The 25189-nt window shown below is 38.6% G+C and overlaps 1 protein-coding gene and 1 non-coding gene across 5 annotated transcripts in view; one reads left to right on the forward strand and one right to left on the reverse strand.

Annotated features, from left to right (window-relative positions):
- Positions 1–25189, forward strand: part of SEC23A (SEC23 homolog A, COPII coat complex component) — a 71629-nt gene that overhangs the window by 16916 nt on the left and 29524 nt on the right. For all 4 annotated transcript variants that reach the window (XM_054725583.1, XM_054725590.1, XM_054725586.1 and 1 more), the window contains 7 exons: positions 1779–1937; positions 6313–6428; positions 9017–9140; positions 10724–10804; positions 14519–14608; positions 16129–16235; positions 23613–23766. In XM_054725583.1, the coding sequence (XP_054581558.1) occupies positions 1779–1937; positions 6313–6428; positions 9017–9140; positions 10724–10804; positions 14519–14608; positions 16129–16235; positions 23613–23766 (831 nt within the window). The remainder of the gene's footprint in view (positions 1–1778; positions 1938–6312; positions 6429–9016; positions 9141–10723; positions 10805–14518; positions 14609–16128; positions 16236–23612; positions 23767–25189) is intronic.
- LOC114229372 (U6 spliceosomal RNA) lies at positions 15006–15111 on the reverse strand. Its single transcript, XR_003615459.1, has one exon. It is a non-coding gene; the product is annotated as a U6 spliceosomal RNA (small nuclear RNA).

Consider the following 25189-nt stretch of genomic DNA (forward strand, 5'->3'; position numbering starts at 1 on the left):
TTACTTTTAAGTAGAGTTTGAAATTTTTACACTACATCGCTTAGGGAAGAGTTATTTTAAAATGTTTTTTAAAAATTTGAAATGCTATCAAATTTACAGAAAAGTTGCGAAGAATTTCCCCCTTGAATTATTTGAGATTAAGTTGCTGATATGATGTTCCCTATCCGTTGAATACTTTGGTTGTGTTTCCTGTAAACCAGGATATTATCCTATATAAATAACAACAGTACAACTATTAAAATCAGAATATTAACACTGATAAATTACTATCATGTAATTCTCAGACCTCATTCAAGTTTTGCTGATTATTCCAGTAATTGCTTTCATTAAAAGGATTTAGTTCAGAGGCATACATTTAGTAGTTAAGTCTGTTTTGTGTCCTTCAGTCTGGAACAGTTCTTTAGCTTTTCCTTGTCTTTCATGACTTTGACATTTTGGAAGATTCAGACCAGTTATTCTATGAATGTCTCTCAACTTAGGTTTGTTTTGATGTATCCTCACAATTGGATTCAGGTCTTATATATATCACAGAAGTAATGCTTTATTCTTGTTGCATTCTATCAGGTGGCACATGATTTTTATTTGTCCCATCACTGATGATAATCACTTTGATCACTCATTAAGGTTGTATCTCCTAGGTTTCTCCACTATAAAATTATTATTTCCCCTCTCTTTGTAATTAGTCAATATTAGATGGTGAGGAGCTTTGAAACCATGCAAATATTCCCTTACTCATCAGACTTTCAATTTATTCATTTGTTTATTAATGTCACTACGTAGTCATGGTTTCCTATTTTATATAGTGAATTATATTCTGTTACTATCATTATTCTTTTAACTTTCTACTTTGAGATAATTCTAAACATATGGAAAAGTTATGAGAAAGATTCAAAGATTAGTTGAACTTTTATCAAATTCATCAAATGGTAATATTTTATTACATTTGTTTTACCTTTCTCTCTTGATAGTTATATGTCTCTCTCTGTATGTGTCTATTTATATGTCACACACATGTAAATTTTAGAAAGCTATTTGGAAGTCAGTTACAAACATGATGCCCCTTTACTTTTAAATACTTCAGTGTGTATTTCTTAATTACAGAAATAATTTTTTTAACTGCAGTTCAGTTAACAAAATCAGGAAATTAACATTGATATAACATAATTTTTTTAATTTATAAACTCAATTCACATTTCACTAGTTACTCCAATAATACCCTTTATAGCAAAAGAAAATTATGGAACATGCATTACATTCAGTTGATATGTCTCTTTATTGTCCTTTATTCTGTAATAGTTCTTCAGTTTTTCTTGTGTTTCATGACATTGGTATTTTTTAAGAGTATAGACTTATTCTATAGAATAAGTCTAAATTTGGGTTTATCTTATCTTTCCTCATGAGTAGATTTAGGTTATACCCTTTTCCAGGAATGTTACAGAACTGATTTGTGTTCTTAGTACAGCACATCAGGAGGCTCATAATACTGACTTGTTTTACTACTGCTGATGGTAGTTAGCTTTGATCACTTGGTTAAGGTGGTTTCTGCCAGGTTTTATTTTAAAATTAGGAAGGCACTATTATTTAGAAGAAGGTTTTAAAAGGAAGGTATTCAAACAAACATCTTGTTTTTAAATTTCATTTTAAACATTTGATTATTTTATTTATTGAAAAATGTATGATAGCCTGTTTTCTAGAAAGACTATCACAGTTTATTATCAGAAATGTACATTCATATATTTTCCTTTAAACTCTTTTAATGAGTTACTTTTATCTGATAGTGTACTTTTCCCAACACTGGTGCCCGTATCATGATGTTCATTGGTGGTCCAGCCACTCAGGGGCCAGGAATGGTGGTCGGAGATGAATTGAAGACACCTATAAGATCATGGCATGACATTGAAAAAGACAATGCCAAATATGTTAAAAAGGGAACTAAGGTAATTTTGTTTTTTATTCTTTTTGCCTTATTAGAAAAATTTATTTGATAAAAGAGGAAGAGTATGTGTGCGGGGGATGGGGAAAGGCCACCTATGTAATACCTTAATAAAAAGAAACAACTAAAAAAAAGAGGAAGAGTACAAATATTTTATGATAAATCTGATATTGTGAAATTTGATACTGTAATTACTGTTCAGAATTGAGAAATAGTCTCTTTCTTGATAACTTATGTTATAATAATTCTAGTTTTAAATGTTTAAAAATTTAATAGTATGCACCAATAGGTATCTCTTCAAAGATTACTCCTGAGAGAAACTCTGCATGTGTGGCTTTCTTTTTGTTTTGAGAGAGAGAAACATCAGTGTGAAAGCAAGACATTGATAGGCTGCTTCCTGCATGCCTCCTACCAGGTATCCAGCTTGCTACCTGGGCATGTGTCCTGACCAAGAATCGAACCAGCAACCTTTTGGTGCACAGGACAACACCCAGTCAACTGAGCTACATCTATGTGCCTTTTTTAATATTCATGTTAAGGAATGTCTCTTTCTTCAGGAAAAATTTCATGCATTTAAAAATTTTTTATTTCCAAGAGGCTGTACTTTAGATATGTATATTTTTCGTGGCTTGAACAGTCTATCATTTTTGTGTGATTTATTTTCTGTTCATGTAACTTTAGTTTTACTTGAATATGTGCCAGTACATTTTTCACTAATGTTGATTTTTTGACTCCCTTGTAATGGTTTTGCTTGTTAATGTTTTCTTTTTATTATTTACTAGAAGCCCAGTGCATGAAATTTGTGCACTCTGTAGGGTAATCCCTCAGCCCAGCCTGCACCCTCTCACAGTCTGGGAGTCCTCAGAGGATGTCCGACTGCCACAGAGGTGGAAGAGGCTCCTGCCACTGCTGCTGCTCTTGCCAGCTGTGAGCCTGGCTTCTGGCTGAGCTGTGTTCCTCCTGTGGGAGCGCACTGATCACCAGGGGGCAGCTCTTGCGTTGAGCGTCTGCCCCCTGGTGGTCAGTGCATGTCATAGTGACTGGTCGACTGTCTGTCCCCTGGTGGTCAATGCTCGTCATAGCAAGTGGTTGAGTGCCCTTAGCATATCACGTTTTGATTGGTTGAACGGACAACTGGACGACCGGACACATAGCATATTAGGCTTTTATTATATAGGATTTATTTATTTATTTATTTATTCACCTAAGGATATATATTTTTCATTAATTTGTAGAGAGTATGGAACAGGGACAGGAAGGAAGAGAGAGAGAGAGAAACATTGATGTGAAAGAGACACATCAGTTGGTTGTCTCCTGACAGGGGCTAGGGATCAAACCTGCAGGTATGTGTCCTTAATCAGAATCGATCCCTTGACTCTTCTGTGCATGGGCTGACACTCTAACTACTTAGTAACTGGCCAGGGCTAATGTCTTCCCTTTAAAAAAAATTCTCTAGAGTTTATAATTTTAATTTAAGTTGTACTATATTATATCATACTAGAGGCCTGGTGCACAAAATTCATGCACGGGGGGGGGGGTGTCCCTCAGCCCAGCCTGCACCTTCTCCAATCTGGGACCCCTCGAGGATGTCTGACTGCCTGTTTAGGCCTGATCCTAAATGGGCAGTTGGACATCCCTTTCACAATCCAGGACTGCTTGCTCCCAACTGCTTGCCTGCCTGCCTTCCTGATTGCCCCTAACTGCTTCTGCCTGCCAGCCTGATCACCCCCTAACCACTCCCCTGCAGGCCTGGTCACCCCTAACTGCTCTCCCCTACAGGCCTTGTCCCCCCAACTGCTCTCCCCTGAAGCCTGGGTCCCTCCCAACTGCCCTTCCCTGTAGGCCTGGTCACCCCCAACTTCCCTCCTCTGCCAGCTTGGTCACCCCTAACTGCCCTCCCCTGCAGGCTTGATCGCCCCCAACTGCCCTCCTTTGTAGGCCTGGTCCCTTCCAACTGCCCTCCCCTGCTGGCCTGATCGCCCACAACTGCCCTCCCTTGCGGACCTGGTCCCTCCAAACTGCCCTCCCCTGCTGGCCATCTAGTGTCCACATGGGGGCAGCCATCTTGTGTGTTGGAGTGATGGTCAATCTGCATATTACTCTTTTATTAGATAAGATAGAGGCCTGGTGCACGGTGGGGGCCGGCTGGTTTGCCCTGAAGGGTGTCCCGGATCAGGGTGGGGGTTCCCTTGGGGTGTGGGGTGGCCTAGGTGAGGAGCCTGTGGTGGTTTGCAGGTCGGCCACACACCCTGGCGACCCAAGCGGAGGCCCTGGTATCTGGGGTTTATTTATCTTCTATAATTGAAACTGTGTAGCCTGGAGCGGAGCCAAGCCTCCTGCTTGCTCCGTGGCGGCTGCCATTTTTGTTTCGATTTATGTATCTTCTATCATTGAAACTTTGTAGCCTTGAGTGGAGGCCTAGGCCGGCAAGGGCAGGTGGAAAGCTTGGCTTCCTCCATTGCCGGGGAAACCCAAGCCTCCCTCCTGCTCTCTGTGGCTGTAGCCATCTTGGTTGGGTTTATTTGCATATTTACTCCTGATTGGCTGGTGGGCATGGCTGTGGGTGTAGTGGAATGATGGTTAATTTGCATATTACTCTTTTGTTAGATAGGATGTCCTTTTGGTAGTCATTATTTACTATATATATTTTTTATATTTTTAATGTTTTTATTGATTTTAGAATTAGAGGAAGAGAGAGGATAGAGAGATAGAAACATCGAGGAGAGAGAAACCTCATCAATTGGCTGCCTCCTGCACACCCCCCACTGGGGATCAAGCCCAAAACCTGGGCATGTGCCCTGACTTGGAATTGAACCAGTGACCTCTTGGTTCATGGGTAGATGCTCAACCACTGACCCACACTGGTCAGGGTATTTATCATGTAATTTTAAGTGTATTTAATAACAAATAATTTTTGTCACTATAAATGCTTTTCCCCCCTGCCATTTAATTTTTCTTTTGTGCTTGGAATTTTTCTTAGAACTTCAAAAAATGTTTTATGTTTGTTTATCTTACTGCTTTTTTATTGTCTATTTTGATGTTTTTGTTACTTGGGTGTGGATTTAACCAGGAAAAAGAGTTCTGTGCTGTTCTACAGTTTTTATGTATAAAGAGTAAATTGGCTGAAACCGGTTTGGCTCAGTGGATAGAGCATCAGCCTGTGGACTGAAAAGTCCCAGGTTCGATTCCGGTCAAGGGCATGTACCTTGGTTGTGGGCACATCCCCATTAGGGAGTGTGCAGGAGGCAGCTGATTGATGTTTCTCTCTCATCAATGTTTCTAACTCTCTCCCTTCCTCTCTGTAAAAAAAAAAAAAAAAAAAAAAAGAGTGAATTGTTCAGTGTGCCTTTCTTTAAGTTTAGCCTAATTTAGGAGTTTACAATAGTCCTCCCTTATTTGTGGTTTCACATTCTGCAATTTCAGTTACCTATGGACAGCTACAGTCCGAAAATATTAAATGGAAAATTCCAGAATAAAGAATTCATAAATTTTACATTGCTTACTTCTGTTGGGACAGAATAATCTCTGAACATGATTAATCCCTTTTCCCAGTGTATTCCACACGGTCAATGTTACCTGCCCAGTAGTCACTTAGTAACCATTTCTGTCATGGTATCCTAGTTCTTGTGTTCAAATCTGTCACTATGCTAGTACTTGTGTTCAACTTTTACTTAATAATGGCCTCAAAGTGAAAGAGTAGTGATGGCAATTTGAATATGCCGAAGAGAAGCAATAAAATGCTTCCTTTAATTGAAAAGGAATGTTTGTATAGGAAAAAACATAGCACATATAAGGTTCAGCAATATCCAGGGTTTCAGGCATCCACTGGAGGTCTTGGAACATGGATAAGCAGAGACCACTGTATTTAGAAAGAATGGCTTTAAAAAATATATTTTTATTGATAGTAGAGAGAGAGGAAAAGTTAGGCAGGGAGAGAGAGCGTGTGTGTGTGTGTGTGTGAAAGAGAGAAACATCAATGTGAGAGAAAACATTGATCAGTTGCTTCCTGTACATACCCTGACCAGGGATGGAATTCCCAACCTGGGTATATGCCCTGACCAGGGAATTGAACCAGCAACCTTCTGCCCTGACTGGGAATTGAACAGGTGACCTTCTGGAGCATGGGACAACATTCAACCAACTGAATCAACTGAGCCAACTGGGCAGAATGGCTTTTAAAGAAGAATGTGAAAGTAGCATATTTATAGAAGTTATTATATTATTTTATAACACATTAAAACTAAGTTAAAACACATTGCATTAAAATTATTGTGGATTTTTCTTGTAGTATTTCTTAGATTATTTTTATTAATGGGGAAAAGAATTATAGGATGATTAGCTTATATATTAATGTTATGTGATTAAAAAATCTTTTGTAGCATTTTGAAGCATTGGCTAATCGAGCTGCCACGACTGGTCACGTTATTGATATTTATGCATGCGCATTAGATCAGACAGGTCTCCTGGAGATGAAATGCTGTCCCAACCTTACTGGGTATGTATTTAAATTTTTATAATTTTTGTAGTTATCTATACTAATAATAGAGAAATATGCAAATTATCCATTACAGCATCACGTCACTACCGGATCAGCAGGCTGTGTCCCTGCCCTCTGCTCAAGTAGCTGCAAGCCCCCCTGGAGTAGGATATGATACTATAGGAGGGGATAAGAAAGGAGAGGGAGAGGAAGGCAGGCCTGCATGCAGACAGGCCGAGAGGAGAAACAGAAATACCGAAAGGGAACAAGAAAAGTATGCAGGAATGGAAAAAGGAAGGAAACACGGGGCTGCACGCGGGAGGGGGTGGCAACCACGGTGGGGGGGGCGGAGCAGGTGCGCCTGGCGAGGGGCGGGGTGCAGGCAGCGCAAAGTGGGGAGCCCCACCCAGAGGCGAGAGGAGGGTGGTGGCAGCCGTTGGCAGGGAGGCGCCCACAGTCCGAGACGGAGTGGATGTCAGTTCAAGGCCTTCTCGGTGGAGGTGCTCCTGCTTCGCGGCAGCAGCGCCCAGGCTGCATGGGCCTTGGCCACCCTTGCTGGGCCAGGCATCCCAGGCAGGGAATGGGAGCAGGACAGTGGCGGGGAGGCCAGAGAAGGGGGGCGGCAAACACCTGGCCTGGGGCTGAGCCCAGGCCTGGAGGTTAACGTGCCCCTCTCCCCCCAACAGAAGCTTTAAGAAGGGAAGGAAGGAGGGAAGAACTTTATAAAGGAGTCAGTAGAGAGCAAAGTTAAAGAAGGAAAGAGGATGTATGAGTGAACTGTAGGAGCTATAATGAAAATCAAGTATAGTGTACTGGGGACAGATTTTATTTTATTTATTTATTTTTTAAAAATATATTTTGTTGATTTTTTACAGAGAGGAAGGGAGAGGGACAGAGAGCTAGAAACATCGATGAGAGAGAAACATCGACCAGCTGCCTCCTGCACACCCCCTACTGGGGATGTGCCCGCAAACAAGGCACATGCCCTTGACCGGAATCGAACCTGGGACCCTTGAGTCCGCAGGCTGATGCTCTGCCCACTGAGCTAAACCGGTTAGGGCTGTATCCCCCTTTTTATATAAATAGAAAATCTACACATCTTCCTCCCACTTTTCACTTCTGTATTAGAAATTGTTCTATAGCAGTGTATGACTCCATTGTGTGGATGTGCCATATTTTATTCAGCTTGTCTCTTAATAAATGGAAATCTGGATTGTTTCCAATATTCTATTATTACAAAAAGTGCTTCAGTGAATAGCCTTATGTATATACTTTGCTTTTTTATTTTTTCCAGAATATTTGTGGGATAGATTTCTAATAGTGGGATGGCTGGATTAAAGAGAAACTACACATCACATGTAATTTTGTTAGATATTGTCAAGTTCTTCTGCATTGGGTTTGCACACTTTTTATTCCATCAGCAATGTATGAGACTGTCTATTTTTCCATAGCATTTTCAACAGAATATGTTGTCAAACTGTGATTTTTGCTGATTATCGAAGAATCTTGGAATAGTTTTTGACAGTTATTGTTTCTTAAAACTTTAAAAAGTTAAAATAGGTACATGCTTACTGAAAAAAAGGATTAACAATACATACTATCTAATAAAGAGGGAATGTGCTAATTGACCATCACACCCTCACAAAGATGGCAGCACCCACAGCCAATGAGGGAATATGCTAATTGACTGCCACGTCCTCAAGATGGCGTTGTCCACTCCCCTTAGCCCCGCTGGGGCGGCAGGTATGCAGCATGGCCGGGACTGCCCCCAGGCGGGTCAAGCCTCTCCATGTGCCTGCCTCCAGAGTCCCCCAGTCCCCTCAGCCTCCAGCCACCCAGGGCCGGCCCAAGGCGCAGGCAAGCCTTGGATGGCAGCTGCCAAGCTTCCCAGGGCCACCCAAGGCTCAGGTTACCAGGGCTGGCCGAGGCTTGTGCTGCTGGCAGTGGCAGCAGCAGAGGTGTGATGGGGGCATCTCCTTCCCCTGATCGCCAGGTCACCTCCCGCCTCTGAGGGCTCCCGTACTGTGAGAGGGGGCAGGCCAGGCTGAGGGACCCCCTCTCCAGTGCATGAATTTTCACGCACCGGGCCTTTAGTTAGTACATAAAATGAAAATGGTTCCTCAATGTCCTACTCTCATTCATCGGGTATAACACAAACTTTTATATGACACACAGAGGGACAATTTTGCATATATAGACATACACATATATATCTATTTATTATTAATAATGAGAATGCAGACTGTAAATAGTCAGGTATCTTCACCAATATGGAGAATAGGGTGGGTTGGGTGGGAGGACCACGTTTGTTTCTGTGTACTCTTTTGCATGTTTTGAATGTTATTATGTGTGGATGTGTTACCTCTTTAAAAAAGACTTTTTAAAAATTACCTAGGACAAATGCAGTTACCCCCAGGGTTTAGATTATTTGCGCAGTGAGTACATTATCAAATGTTTGTTTTAAAAATTAATGGTAATGTAGCACATTTTAGGAAGTATTTTAAAATTTGTTAGTAGTACTAAGATGTAATTTATATTTTTGGTTTTAACACATATTTAGACACTTGTGTCACCTACATTGTTTTTTGTTTTTTCTTTCCATGCAGAGGATACATGGTAATGGGCGATTCTTTTAATACTTCCTTATTCAAGCAAACTTTTCAAAGAGTCTTCACCAAAGATATGCATGGGCAGTTTAAAATGGGTTTTGGTGGTACATTAGAAATAAAGGTAAGAAGCAAAACTTGACACGTGTGGTATGTTATCAAGATAAATTTGTAGGCTTGATCATAATTTTACCATTAATCACATACAACATATGCTTTAAAAATAGTGGTTATATTATATTGAAACTCAGTGTTAGATGTTTTGTTCATTAGAAAGATGTGTCATTATGAAATTTACAATGAAAGTTTACTTGAGCATTTCTGCATAATTGCTAGAAAAGAAGATATTATATAGGTAAAATTTGCTTTAACTTTATTTTATTTTTTATGTAGGGTTTAACATTTTTAGTGCATTTGATCTTTTTTAGGGCTGAATTTGCTTATGCTAGTGCTAGATTTTTTAAAATTGCAGTAATTTTTATCTAATTTAAGAGAAACCTGTTCTGATGTACTTGAATAATCAGCAATTGTTTTATAGTTGTTAGGTTGTTGATATTATTTTTTATCATTCATTTCAAATTTTAATTTTAAAAACCCAAAGGTTTAGTGCTAGTATCAAGTGCATTGAAAGCACATTGATACTGAATTTTCATTAAATATTTCTTGCTATTTTATTGAATGCTTGCTAAATGTCCAGTATTAAGCTAAGAAATTGTAGAGATCATAAGGGATATCTAAAGCACAGGTCTTCTTATAAACAGATTTAGTTTTGATAGAAAGAAAAGTTTAATATGGAATAAATTTTAATAATAGTAGATTATGAAAGTGATATAAAGGTTTAGGAATGAAAGGTAAATGCATCTGGGATACAGTTTATCCTAGAAAATAAACAATTTTATGTGACTTACACTGGATTTTGAAAATGGCAGAATTTAAGTTGGTTGAAGAGAATGCATTTTAGTCAGGACCCCAGTGTGAGGAGAGACACAGAGGTGAGAATCAGCACAGTGTATATGGGGAAACTGCTCAGTGAGAGTGGATGGTTTGTATTGGAATGTAAGGGAAGTAGTTTAATTCTGTGTGTTGATTGCAGTTTGCAGATGCATGTGTAGGCTGAAGCAGCTATTGAAGGTTAAGGAAAAATAGAAGCTGGTGTCTAAGGTTTTGAGTTAGGACATATTTTGGGTATGGTATGATATTTAATTGAGGGTGAGTTATCAAATGGAGACCTCCTCTGTGCAACTGAAATAGAGGATTAATGTTAGGTCAAGGCTAGATTTTATTTATTTATTTATTTATTTATTATTATTTTTAAAAAATATATTTTATTGATTTTTTACAGAGAGGAAGAGAGAGGGATAGAGAGTTAGAAACATCGATGAGAGAGAAACATTGATCAGCTGCCTCCTGCACACCCCCTACTGGGGATGTGCTCGCAACCAAGGTACATGCCCTTGACCGGAATTGAACCTGGGACCTTTCAGTCCGCAGGCCGACGCTCTATCCACTGAGCCAAACCGGTTTCGGCAAGGCTAGATTTTAAATTTGGAAGTTAACATAGAAGTGCTCACTGATTAATTATTTTAACATTAGTATATTTTCATTGAACTTTAAATGTGGAAAAAAATATTTATTCCTATATACTTATATTTGAATGTTTGAGCTTATCTTTGAGCACACCAAAGTGTACTATGTTTTTATTTGCAGACCTCAAGGGAAATAAAAGTTTCAGGAGCTATTGGACCCTGTGTGTCTCTCAATTCTAAAGGACCCTGTGTGTCTGAAAATGTAAGTCGCCTTTATTCTAAAAATAAAGTACAGTTTAATTCTCAGGACAGAACCAACAGAGACCTGGGTGGCAGCTTATTGCATTGCTTTAAAAATATTGTGTGGACTCAGTTTTTTAGTAGAATGTGGTCAGCTTCTATCGGCATACCTCTGTTTGTAATTGCTATGTCTGAATACTCCTTTTCCTACCCAGTCCTAAATTAAAACTTCTGTACTGTCACCAGTCTTCTGTTTATTACGCCTAAGTTATTCCTTATCCTAGTGTGCCTAAAAAAACAGCAACTATGATTTAGAAATTTGGAGACTTCTGAAAATCAAAATTAATTCTAAATCTTTTTGACATTTTTTAAAATTTAATAAATCTTTGTTGTTCAGATTATTACAATTATTTCTCCTTTTTCCCCCCATAGCTCCCCTCCACCCGGTTCCCACCCCACCCTCTGCCCTTACCTCCCCCGCACTGTCCTCATCCATAGGTGTACCATTTTTGTCCAGTCTCTTCCCTTTCCCCTGAGAATTATCAGTCCACTCCCTTTCTACGCCCCTGATTCTATTATATTCACCAGTTTATTCTGTTCATCAGATTTTTAATTCATTTGATTTTTAGATTCACTTGTTGATAGATATGTATTTGTTGTTCATAATTTTTATCTTTACTTTTTTCTTTTTCTTCCTCTTCTTAAAGAATACTTTCAGCATTTCATATAATACTGGTTTGGTGGTGATAAACTCCTTTAGCTTTTTCTTATCTGTGAAGCTCTTTATCTGACCTTCAATTCTGAATGATAACTGCTGGGTAGAGTAATCTTGGTTGTAGGTTCTTGCTATTCATCACTTTGAATATTTCTTGCCATTCCCGTCTGGTCTGCATAGTTTCTGTTGAGAAATCAGCTGACAATCGTTTGGGTGCTCCCTTGTAGGTAACTAACTGTTTTTCTCTTGCTGTTTTTAATATTCTCTCTTTGTCTTTTGTTCTTGGCATTTTCATTATGATGTGTCTTGGTGTGGTCCTCTTTGGATTCCTTATGATTGGGGTTCTTTGCACTTCCTGAACTTGTAAATCTATTTCTTTCACCAGGTGGGGAAAGTTTTCTGTCATTATTTCTTCAATTAGGTTTTCAGTATCTTGCTCTCTCTCTTCTTTGTACCCCCATAATTCTGATGATGGTACGCTTGAAGTTATCCCAGAGGCTTCTTACACTAACTTCAAATTTTTGGATTCTTTTTTCTTTTTGCTTTTCGGGTTGAGTGTTTTTTGCTTCTTTGTATTTCAAATCTTTGACTTGATTCTTGCGGTCCGCTAGTCTGCTGTTCGGTCTCTGTATAATATTTTTTATTTCAGTCAGTGTATGTTTAATTTCTAGTTGGTCCTTTTTTATATCCTCTAGGGTCTCGCTAAATTTATCGGCCTTTTCTAGAAAATTCTTGAAAAACCTTATAACCGTGGTTTTGAACTCTATATCCAGTCGTTTGTTTTCCTCCATTTCTTTCGTTTGTGATCTGTTTTTATGTCTCTGCATTTTCGCTGCTTCCCTGAGTTGGTAGGGTAGCCTTGTGTGCTAGATGTCCTACATGGCCCAGTCGGTCGGTCTCCCCAGTTACCTGAGGTGGACTCTCTTGGTACACTCCTTTGTGGACTGTGTGTACAGCCTTGTTGTAGTTAAGTCTTGATTGTTGTTGGTATCACTGGGAGGAATTGAGCTCCAGGCCAATTGGCTGTGAGGATCAGCTGTGTCTACGCCAGGAGAACTTCTCTGCTGGAGACAGCCTTATGGGACCAGACTTGCAAAATTGCAAAAGCCTCTGTGCTTAGCTTGGATGGGGCGGAGTTTCAGTGCTGAGCAGGCAGTCTTGGCTTCCCGTCAGCCCTGCCTATGAGGCCCCTGGGTCTCAATGTCCCTCAGTAATCGCTGCAAGCACCTCTTTGAGAAAGCTGCCCTCGACTTTTGCCCGCTGCCAGATAGTCCAGTTTCTCCCCCAATGAATCTGGATTTCCAGTTCCTTGCCTGGAACTGGAGTTCAGTGCAGTCGGGAGCTTCTGGTTCCCTCCAGCTAGAGAGAGCCAGCGGCACACTCAGCAGTCAGTCCTCTGCGTGCACTCACTTTCGCGCCTCCAGACCTCTGCCTTTCGCGGCTCCCCTGAGTTTCCGCCTGACAGTCCAGATTCCCTCCATAAGAGCCTGGGTCCCTAGGGGTTCGCCCAGAACTGTGGTTCAGTGCAGTTGGAACTGGGGTTCAGTGCAGTCAGGAGCTTCTGACTCCCTCCCGCTAGGGAAAGCCAGCGGCAACCTCAGCAGTCATTCCTCTCTGTGTGCACTCACGCATGTGCGCCTCTAGACCCCTGCCCGCTGTGGCTCCTACAAATCTCCAAGTCTCCGTGTGCCTTTCTCTCTACCTGACAGTCCAGACTCCCCCGTATGAGTCTGGATCCACAGGGTTTCCCCTGGATCTGGGGTTCAGTGCAGTTGGAACTGGGATTCAGTGCAGTCAGGAGCTTCCTTCTCCCTCCCGCCAGAGAAAGCCAGCCAGGCACTCAGCCGCCCTTCCTCTCTGCGTGCGTGTCTCCTTACCTCAGCCCTTTGCAACTCCTCTGATTCTCCGTGAGCTTTTCTCTTTCCTTCTAGTTGTAGAATTTCCACTCAGCCAGCTTTCCTGTGGTTCTGGATGATGTCCATTCTATCTTTTAGTTGTAGTTTTGAAATTGTTGTGCGAAGCAGCAGTTTAGGTGCTTATCTATGCCGTCATCTTGGTTTCTCCGAATTTTTTGTTAGTAGAATCTACAACAAAGTAAACAAATTAGACAGACTTACATTTCAATTCCATACTTATTATTCCATTTAGTAGATGTATAATGCACTTAAAAATGGTAGAATTATGTACTGTTACTGTAGAGAGGATGATGGAATAAATAACACAAAGTGGGTAAACATCTTTAAAATGACTGAGTTGAAAATTAATTTTAAGTAGTTTACATGATGAAGATTTATTTCTTAAATTTTTTCTTGGAAATAAGCCTGCTTAGCAGTTCTGATCCAGAGAACTTGTATTCTTTTCTTTCTTTCTTTTTTTTTTTTGAGAACCTGTATTCTTATGTGCATATATTATGTGTTAAATCAATATTTCTTTACACATATCAAATAGTTCGGTAGAAGGATGTTAGTTGTAATTACTTCATTCACTGGTATATACTTTTTAAAAGTCTACAATATGGAGAACTTATATCAACACTTTTGTATTTACTTAGCAAAAATGTGAATTCTTTTATAATATTATTGTGTAAAAGTTGCTTAATTTTATTTGATGTATGTTTTATATGATTTAAAATTTTTAAGTTTTTTTTTTTAAATATATTTTTATTGATTTTTCACAGAGAGGAAGAGAGAGGGATAGAGAGTTAGAAACATCGATGAGAGAGAAACATCGATCAGCCGCCTCCTGCACACCCCCCACTGGGGATGTGCCCGCAACCAAGGCACATGCCCCTGACCGGAATCGAACCTGGGACCCTTCAGTCCGCAGGCTGACGCTCTATCCACTGAGCCAAACCGATTTCGGCAAAATTTTTAAGTTTTTAATATTCAATGAATTTGTTAGAAACCTGAAATGGATTTTTTCTTACTGGAGGTTTTATTCCCCCTCTTTTCACCTTGGTATATATTATAGTAATAAATTATGTTGTCTAGTTTTCAAACGTATTATATTTTATTTCTACAGGAGATAGGAACAGGTGGCACTTGTCAATGGAAGATATGCGGACTTAGTCCCACTACAACCTTAGCCATATATTTTGAGGTTGTCAATCAGGTATGACTCTTTATATTGGAATATTGAAACGTATATTTAAACAAATACTTAATTTAGGCCATGATTTTTTCGTATTTTTTCTTCCAATAGTAAATATAACCCAAAGCTTATTCTATTTTGGAGTTTTTCTTATTTTCTATTTTTCAAAGCTAAACTTGTGAGAGGACATACTGTAACAGAAAGAGATGTTAGGGAAACTGGCAAATGCCCAACCTTGGGCACCCCAATTTAGCTTCCGTTTTTGTTTTTAAATATAAAATTGAAGCGTAAGTAAAATCTTAAATTTTGTTCTAGTTATGCGTTTTTGTAATTTGATATCTAGCTCCTAATTGTGACAAGGTACATATATGTAATGACATATGAGTCCGACAAGAAGGTTCCCCCCTTATATATTTTTTAAAATATGGAATTCTTAACAAATTTGTGTGTCATTATTGCACTGGGGCCATGCTAATCTTCTGTGTATTATTCCATTTTAGTATGTGTGCTGCTGAAGCGAGCACAAGGAAGTTTAGTATGTGAAAACACAGAAAAAAATTACTAGGTAAAGATGCCAATCAATATTTGGCCCGGCTGGTGTTGCTCAGTGGTTGAGCATCAACTATGAACCAGGAGGTCACAGTTTGATTCTTGGTCAGGGCACATGCCCAGGTTGCGGGCTTTATTCCTCGTAGGGGGTGTACAGGAGGCAGCCAATCAATGATTCTCTTTCATCGTTGAGGTTTCTATCTCTCCCTCTTCCTTCCTCTCTAAAAATCAAGAAAGTAAAAATTTTAAAAAGATTCCAATAATTGGAAAGATTTTTTTTGCTGCAGGATGAAGTTATATTAAATCATATATATACATTAAATCATTTAATGTATAAATTACTGATTTATATACCAGTAGTTATTAGGCATAAAATGAACCACAGACTTTTAACAGTCAGCCTTTCTAAGATAGGTACAAGATTTTTTTTTCTAACAGTTAAAATTTGGGAAAAATATAATGGCTGTTATTGACCAAAACAAACAAACAAAATCAAAGCAAGAATATCTATTGTCAAAGGGCATGAAGTTTTCCTTTTAACTACTTGCTATTTCTTTCTGAGGATCATTACTATAATCATTACTTTCTTCTCATTAATAGTTTTCTATTGGTCATCTGTTCATCATGTGATTATCTTCCTAAAAGTTCTGTTTTCATTTTACACTCACAGGGGAGTATGACTTAGTTCAGCCTTTTCCTTATCCATTAATTTCTTTACACTTCTCCCTTAATTTCTTCTTTCATATCCTTCTGAATTATGTATTACATGAAATTGATATCCTAGTTGGACTCACTCCTATCCTTCATCATTTTCCCCCTTTGCCAAATCCAGTTCTCTTTTATGGGACATATTACAACTGTTTTGTATGTACTGTAAAAAATCCTTCTAATCGATATTAGAATTTATTTTATTAGTGCTAGGATATGCAGTCAATGACTACATGACAACAACATAATAGATTTTGCCTATTTTCACTCTTACTTTTAAACAGCATAATGCTCCAATTCCTCAAGGAGGGCGTGGTGCAATTCAGTTTGTGACTCAGTATCAGCATTCAAGTGGGCAGAGACGCATTCGAGTGACCACCATTGCAAGAAAGTAAGTTGTATTTGTTAGAGATTTAATTTACATATCAATACTATTCTGAATTGTGCTCCCAAACTGGGTTCCTATTTTGAGTGATATCCATGACTAGAAAATGAACATTTATGATTAATAGCACTTTATTTCTTTCTAGCTGAACTTATTTGCTAAAATACTCATTGTTAAGAATTGTAAAGCAATTAAAAAATCTATTCCTAAGACATATTCTATAAAATATTCTTCTATTTATCTTACTCTCCTGAGGGTAGGAGAAAAGCTAACATTATCCTATTATTAATAATAATAATAATAATAATATATATGATGTATTATACCTATATAATAACCATATAATAATCAATAGGATTACTTTTCAATTGATAATAAAGTTCTTAGCTACTTTTATCATATTTATTTTCAAGTGTTAGTCATTTAATTCACTTATGAAACCTTTATTTAGCATCTGCTTTATAGACTGGGTACTTTTGGGAGAGGGTGTAGAATGCAAATGATGTGAACGTATTTTGTCTGCTATACGATGATGGGGAATAGACTAGTCCTCAAAATATTTATGGTGAAGAGCCAGTTTTAAAAAATTTTTTCCTTCAATCCTTTGTAGACTAATACTTTTATTAAACATAAGAAAATGAATTACTAGGAAAATGAAATCATAAAAAATAATTCAAAATACAAGTCGCTATTTTTTGTCAGATTCATAAGACATAAAATTATTTTGTTAAATTGCTCAGAAGTTTATAAACATATACTCTCATTTTCAATTTTTAGCTCATGATGAGCTAGCACTGGGTTCAAATACCACACTTTGACTAGCACTGGTCGAGACCACAAAGCAAAGTCTCCTAATAGTTAATATTATAGGGTAGTGTTTTGTGTAGCAAAGTTATATCCTATATTTGTTGAGATAGTTAACAGTTTCCAAAAGACAGTAATTAGGCATAGACTGACATAACACAGTTGGCAATTATTTGGAAAATATTTAAAAAATTATTTGTCTATTTGAAGAAAATTAAAGCCCTGGCCAGGTAGCTCAGTTGGTTAGAGTGTTTTCTTGATATACTAAGATTGCAGGTTTGATGAACAACAGATCTGTGTTTCTCTCTCTTTCTCCCTTCCTCTCTTTCTCAAATCAATGAATTAAATAAAGAGAAAAATATTAAAAATAGAGGAAGAAGAATTTTGAACATCTTACTGCCTGAATTACCTTGGGATCTCTTTTTACATATTTGAGTCATGTAAAAGTGATTCAGCTTTTCAAGAAGTCTATCAGTATTGCCAGTCTTGCTCAAAGTTAAGTACATTAGAACTGGGTTCAGCTGAAGTATTACAAAATGATGTCAGTGAAATATTAAAACAAACAAACAAATAAATAAAAACTGTTACTGGGTCTGCCCAGGTTTAGATTGGATTTATAGAGCATGTTAATTTAATAAATTACTATTGTATACATGATATTAAATTAATCCCTTAGACTAAAATTTTCACTTTTAAATGGTTTTAGTCAGTGTATTCACATGGAGAAAAAAAATACATAGTAATTTTAATTAGGTAATTTTTACCAGTGATAATTGAATTAAAAATCAATGATGTTAAATAACATGCTACTAAACTATGAATGGGTAAAGAATGAGATCAAGCAAGAAATCAAAAGATACCTTGAAACAAATGAAAATGAGGACATAAAAAACCAAAATCTATGGGACACAGGGAAAGCATTCTTAAGAGGGGAATTTATGGCATTGCAGTCCTATCTCAAGAAACAAGAAAAATCTCAAATAAACAATCTAACTTTAACCTAAATGTAAGATGTGAAACTATAAAAGTTTTAGAAGAAACTATAGCAGTAAAATCTCAGCCATCTCTTATAGCAGTATGTTTACTCATACATCTACTAGGACAAAGGAAAACTAAGGAGAAAATAAACAGATAGGACTATCGATACATATAAAATGCCAGCGACCAGAATGACCAGTGGCTATAACACCCACTGTGGCCAGTGAACCAGTCAATCGGGGGGGGCTGGGTGGCCTGCCAACCCCCCTGTAGCTCCTCTTCCTGTCCGGCCCTGCTCCTGATCACCCCTCCACCCCAATAGTGGCGGGGACAGCTGGCCAACCTCCTGCAGCTCCTCTCCCTGGCCAATCCCGCCCCCGATTGGCCCCCACCACCCCATTGGTCTGCAGCCTCTCCCCCAGGCTGGCCCCGCCCTTAATCACACCCTTTACCCCAATATGGGGCGGGGTCAGCAGCCAACTTCCTGCAGCCCCTCCTCTCACCTGGCCCCACCCCATATCAGTCCCCCCACCTTAATCAGGGGCAGGGCCACCAGCCAACTGCCTGCAGCCCCTCCCCCAGCCAGCTCCACCCCCTGGTTGCCCCCCCCCACACCAATTGGGGGTGGGGATGGCCTGCCAACCTCCCACGGCCCCTCCCCTAGCTGCTGACCCCCGATTGCCCCAACCCTACCCCATTTGGGGGCGGGGCAGGCCGGCCCACTGCCCACAGCCCCTCCCCACAGCCGTCCCCAACCCCAGTCACCCCCCCCCCCCCAATCAGGGGTAGAGCCCACCGGCCAATCACCTGCGGCCCCACCCCCCCAACCAGCCAGGCCCTGATTAGCCAATGAGTGCGGACTGGCTGGCCAACCTCCTGCCGTCTCCTCATCCCGACAGGCTGGACCCCACCTGTGCATGAATTCGTGCACTGGGCCTCTAGTATTAAAATAAAAAGCTTTGCACTGCAAAAGATGCCATGAACAAAATAACGAGAGCCCACTGTATTGGAGAACATATTTGCCAATGATACATCTGATGAGGGTTTACTCTCCAAAATATATAGGGAACTCATACAACTTAACAAAAGGAAGACAAACAATCCAATTTAAAAATGGGCAAAGGACCTAAGTAGACACTTCACCAAAGTGGACATACAGAAAGCTAAGAGACATGAAAAAATGCTCAAAGTCACTGATCATCCAAGAGATGCAAATCAAAATGACAATGAGATATCACCTCACACCTGTCAGAATGACTATTGTCAACAAACAACAAGTGTTGAAGAGGTTGTGGAGAAAAGGGAACCCCAGTACATTGCTGGTGGGAATATAGGCTGATGCAGCCATTATGGTAAACAGTATGGAGTTTCCTCAAAAAATTAAAAATGGAGCCTGCATTTGACTAAGTGATCTCACTTCTAGTAGTATAGCCTAGGAAACCCGAAACATTCATCAGAAAGGATATATGTACCCCTATGTTCATAGCAGTGCAAGTTATAATAGCTACGATTAAAATCAGCCTAAGTGCCCATCAACAGATGAGTGGATAAAAAACTATGGTATATTTACACAGTGGAATACTAGGTGGCAATAAAAAAGAAAGAACTCTTACCATTTGCAACAGAATGGATGGACCTGGTGAGTATTATGCTAAGCGAAATAAGCCAGTCAGTAAGAGAAGTATCTCATGATCTCACTCATGTGGAATCTAATGAACCAAATAAACGTATGAACAAAAATAGACCCAGAGACATAGAAGCATGAACAGGCTGTCAAACTCAGAGGGAAAGCAGGGGAGGGTGGATGGGAAGAGATCAACCAATGAACTTGTATGCATATATGTGTAACTTGTGGACACAGACAGTGGGGTGATGATGGCCTGGCTGGGATGAATGGGAGTGGGCTGGAAGAGGTTAATGGGAGAAAAAGGAGGACCTATATAATAGTTTCAACAATAAAGATTAAAAAATATATAATAATAAAGTCATGCTTGTATATAAAAAAACAAGAACAATCTAACTCTACACTTAAAGGAACTAGAAAGAGAACATACAAAGCCCAAAGTGAGTAGAATAAAGGAAATAATAAAGATCAGAGTAGAAATAAATAAAGTCTAAAAAGCAATGAAACAATCAATGAAACCAAGAGCTGCTTCTTTGAAAAAATAAATAAGATTGACAAACCTTTAACTAGACTTAACAAGAAAAAAAGAGAGAGGCTCAAATAAATAAAATCAGGAATGAAAGAGAAGTAACAACTGACACTAAAGAAACTCAAAGGACTGTAAGAAAATATTATGAACAACTATATGCCAACAAAATTGGACAACCTGTGTGAAATGGGTAAATTCCTAGAAACATATAGTCTTCCAAAACTGAATCTGGAAGAATCAGATAACCTGAATAGACGGAGCATAACTAGTGAAATTGAAGCAGTAATAAAATCCAACAAACAAAAATCCTGGACCTGATGGCTTCAAAGGTAAATTTTACCAAATATTCAAAGAACTAACCCATCCTTCTCAAACTATTCCAGAAAATTCAAGAGGAGGAAACACTTCCAAGGTCTTTTTATGAAGCCAACATGATGCTAATTCCAAAATCAGATATAGACATTACAAAGAAAGAAAATTATTGGCCAATATCCCTGATGAACATAGATGCTAAAGTCCTCAAAAAAAAAAAAATTAGTAAACCAGATCCAGCAATATATTAAAAAGATCATACACCATGCTCAAGTGGGATTTATTCCAGGTATGCAAGGTTGGTACAATATCCACAAATCAATAAACTTGATATACCACATAAACAGAATGAAGGTTAAAAACCACATGATCATATCAATAGATGCAGAAAAATTATTTTATAAGATCTAACACCCATTCATGATATAAACTCTCAGCGAAGTAGGAAAAGAGGGAACATACCTCAACATAATAAAGGCTATCCACAAACCAACAGCCAACATCATACTCAGTGGGTAGAAACTACAAGCGTTTGTCTTAAGATCCAGAACAAGACAGGGATGTCTACTTTCACCAATCTTATTCAACACTAGAGGACCAGTGCACGAGATTCGTGCACTGAGGGGGCGGGGGGCAGTCCCTCAGCCCGGCCTGTACTCTCTTGCAGTCTCTGGGGCTCTTGCAGTCCAGGGCCCCTTGCTCCTGTGTTGAGCATCTGCCCCCTGTTGGTCAGTGCATATCATAGTGACCAGTCGTTCCGCTGTTTGGTCAATTTGCATATTACACTTTTATTATATAGGATAGTACTGGAAGTCCTAGCCACAGCCGTTAGACAAGAAATAAAAGGCATCCAAATTGAAAAGGTAGAAAACTCATTATTTGGAAATGACATGATACTGTATAAAGAAAGTCCTAAAGATTCCACTGAAAAACTACTAAAACTGCTAAATGAACTCAGTAAAGTAGCAGGATGCAAAATAATTATCCAGAAATCGGTTGCATTTATATACACCAAAGGGAAACTAACAAAACAAAACAAAACAAAACACCTATTTACAAGTGCATTAAAAAAAAAAAATCCCTAGGAATAAATTTAACCAAGGATGTAAAAGACCTGTCCTTGGAAATTAAGACACAGAACAAAGAAATTGAATAATATAGAAATAGTTAAAACATATAACATGTTTATGGATAGGAAGAATTAACATCATTAAAATGCCCATACTACCCAAAGCAATCTATAGATTCAATGCAATTCATATCAAGATATCAATGGCATATTTCACAGAACTAGAACAAATATTCCAAAAATTTGGACCCAGAATAGCCACAGCAATCTTGAGAAAAAAGAACAAAGTTGGAGGAATCATGCTACCTAATATCAAACTATATTACAAGGCTATAGTTATCAAAACAGCATGATACTGGCATTAAAACAGACGTATAAATCAGTGGAACAGAATAGAGAGCCCAGAAATAAACCCATGCCTTTATGGTCAATTAATGTTTGACAAAGTAGGAAAGAACATATAATGGAGTAACTATAGTCTCAATAAATGGTGTTTGGAAAATTGGACATAAACATGCAAAAACATGAAACTAGACCATCTTCTCACACCATACACAAGAATAACCTCAAAATGGATTAAAGACTTAAATGTTAGACTCAAAACCATAAAAATCCTAGAAAAAAAATTGGCAGTGAAATCTTGGACATTTCTTGTAGCGATATATATATATTTTTGATGTATTGCTACCAGCAATGGAAACAAAGGGAAAAAAGTAAACAAATTCGACTGGATCAAACTAAAAAGTTTGCACAGGAAAGGAAATCATCAACAAAATGAAAAAACACCCCACTGATTGTGAGAACATATTCACCAATGATACATCTGATGAGTGTCCATAGCCAAAATTTATAACAAACTAATAGAACTCAGCGCCAAAAAAACACACCTATAATTAAATACCAAATGGGCAAAGGACCTGAATAGTTACTTTTCCAAAGAGCACGTACAGGCTGATAGGCAAATGAAAAGATGCTCAATGTCACTAGTCATCAGAGAAATGCAAATTAAAGTACAATGAGATATCACCTCACAACTGTCAGAATGGCTGTCATCAATAAATCAATAAACAACTGTTCATGAGGATATGAGACTCCTTGTGCACTGTTGGTAGGAATGCAGATTGGTGCAGCTATTGTAGAAAGCAGTAAGGAGTTACCTCAAAAAATTAAAAATGAAACTAACTGCCATATGATCCAGCAATTCCACTTCTGGGAATATATCTGAAGACTTCTGAAACATGGATTCAAAAGAATATATGCACTACTATATTTATTGCAGTGTTATTTACAATTGCCAAGATTTAGAAGCAGCCCAAGTTCCCATCAGTAGATGAGTAGTGGTACATCTACACAATGGAATACTACGTGGCTGTAAAAAAGAAGGAAATCTTCCCTTTTGCAACAGCATGGATGGACCTGGATAGTATTATGCTAAGTGAAATAAGCCAGTCAGAGAAAGACAAATACCATGTGATTTCTTTTATATATGAAATCTAATGAACAAAATAAATTGACAAAGAAAATAGAAAGAGACTCATAGATACAGAGAACAGACTGTGGCTGTCAGAGGGGAGGGGGTTTGGGTGCTGGATGAAAAAGGTGAAAGGATCAAACAAACAAACAAACAAACACACCACTTTTTAGCCTGGCCGGTGTGGCTAAGTTTGTTGGAGCGTCCTCCCATATACCAAAAAGTGGTGGGTTTGATTCCCGGTCTGGGGACATCTAGATAATATTGGAATTTTAAAATATTGGAGTAATTTTATGTACCTTTTAAATTAACCTTTTGCACTTGGATGTCGAGATTAAAATTACTCTTTGAATGTATCAATAATTTGAAATAGAAAAAAATCCAAATAAATAAGTTTGTATGAAAAGAAACTCCAGTTTTTTATTCTACTGCCACACTTTGTAAAACCTGGGGTATTTAAAAAATTAAATCCCGAGTAGAATAAAGGAATCGAGAAAAAAGCGAGTGCAAAGAGTTAAAATATGTGTGATAGCCCAACTACAATATTGTGAATATAATAATTTAGAAGCATTTCTGTGCTTTCTTCTTGTCTTTAGCTGGGCAGATGCTCAAACTCAAATCCAGAACATTGCTGCATCTTTTGACCAGGAGGCTGCTGCCATTCTAATGGCCAGGCTGGCAATATATAGAGCAGAAACAGAGGAAGGGCCAGATGTGCTTAGATGGCTAGACAGACAGCTCATTCGACTGGTATGTAGTGAACATTGTGCTTTTCTAAGTCTGTGTATGCCTTTATCTGTAGTAAATATTTGTTGCTGATAATCTTTTTTTTTTAAAGCTCACATATTTATTTATTTATGTTTTATGCTTTATGTTTAATAAGTCCTCTTTTTTTCCCCCATAGCTCCCCTCCACCCAGTTCCCACCCCACCCTCTGCCCAAACCGCCACCCCCCCCCACTGTCCTCATCCATGGATGTACCATTTCTGTCCAGTCTATTCCCATACCCCCACACCCCCAACACCCACTTCCCCCATAAGAATTGTCAGTCCACTCCCTTTCTATGCCCCTGATTCTATTATATTCACCAGTTTATTCTGTTCATCAGATTTTTTATTCACTTGATTTTTAGGATCACTTGTTGATAGATATGTATTTGTTGTTCATAATTTTTATCTTTACCTTTTTCTTCTTCTTCCTCTTCTTAAAGAATACCCTTCAGCATTTCATATAATACTGGTTTGGCGGTGATGAACTCCTTTAGCTTTTTCTTGTCTGTGAATCTCTTTATCTGACCTTCAATTCTGAATGATAGCTTTGCTGGTTAGAGTAATCTTGGTTGTAGGTTCTTGCTGTTCATCACATTGAATATTTCTTGCCACTCCCTTATAGCCTGCATAATTTCTGTTGAGAAATCAGCTGACAATCGTATGGGTGCTCCCTTGTAGGTAACTAACTGTTTTTCTCTTGCTGCTTTTAATATTCTCTCTTTGTCTTTTGCTCTTGGCATTTTAATTATGATGTGTTTTGATGTGGTCCTCTTTGGATTCCTTTTGTTTGGCGTTCTGTGCACTTCCTGGACTTGTAAGTCTCTTTCTTTCACCAGGTGGGGGAAGTTTTCTGTCATTATTTCTTCAAATAGGTTTTCAGCATCTTGCTCTCTCTCTTCTTCTGGCACCCCCATAATTCAGATGTTGGTACGCTTGAAGTTGTCCCAGAGGCTCCTTACACTATCTTCATATTTTTGGATTCTTTTTTCTTTTCTGGTTGGGTGTTTTTTTGCTTCTTAGTATTTCAAATCTTTGACTTGATTTTTGGGATCCTCTAGTCTGCTGTTGGATCTCTGTATATTATTCTTTATTTCAGTCAGTGTATGCTTAATTACTAGTTGGTCCTTTTTCATATCCTTAAGGGTCTCACTAAATTTATCGACTGTTTCTAGAAGATTCTTGAGTAGCCTTATAAACGTGGTTTTGAACTCTGTATCCAGTAGTTTGTTTTCCTCCATTTGTGTCATTTATGACCTGTTTCTTTGTCTCTGCATTTTGGCTGCTTCCCTGTGTTGATAGAGTGGCTTTGTGTGCTAGGTGTCCTATAGGGCCCAGTGGCTCAGCCTCCCTAATTACCTGAGGTGGACACTCTTGGTGCACCCCTTTGTGGGCTGTGTGCACAG

Source organism: Eptesicus fuscus, chromosome 2 (assembly GCF_027574615.1).
Source record: "Eptesicus fuscus isolate TK198812 chromosome 2, DD_ASM_mEF_20220401, whole genome shotgun sequence".
Taxonomy (NCBI): Eukaryota; Metazoa; Chordata; class Mammalia; order Chiroptera; family Vespertilionidae; genus Eptesicus; species Eptesicus fuscus.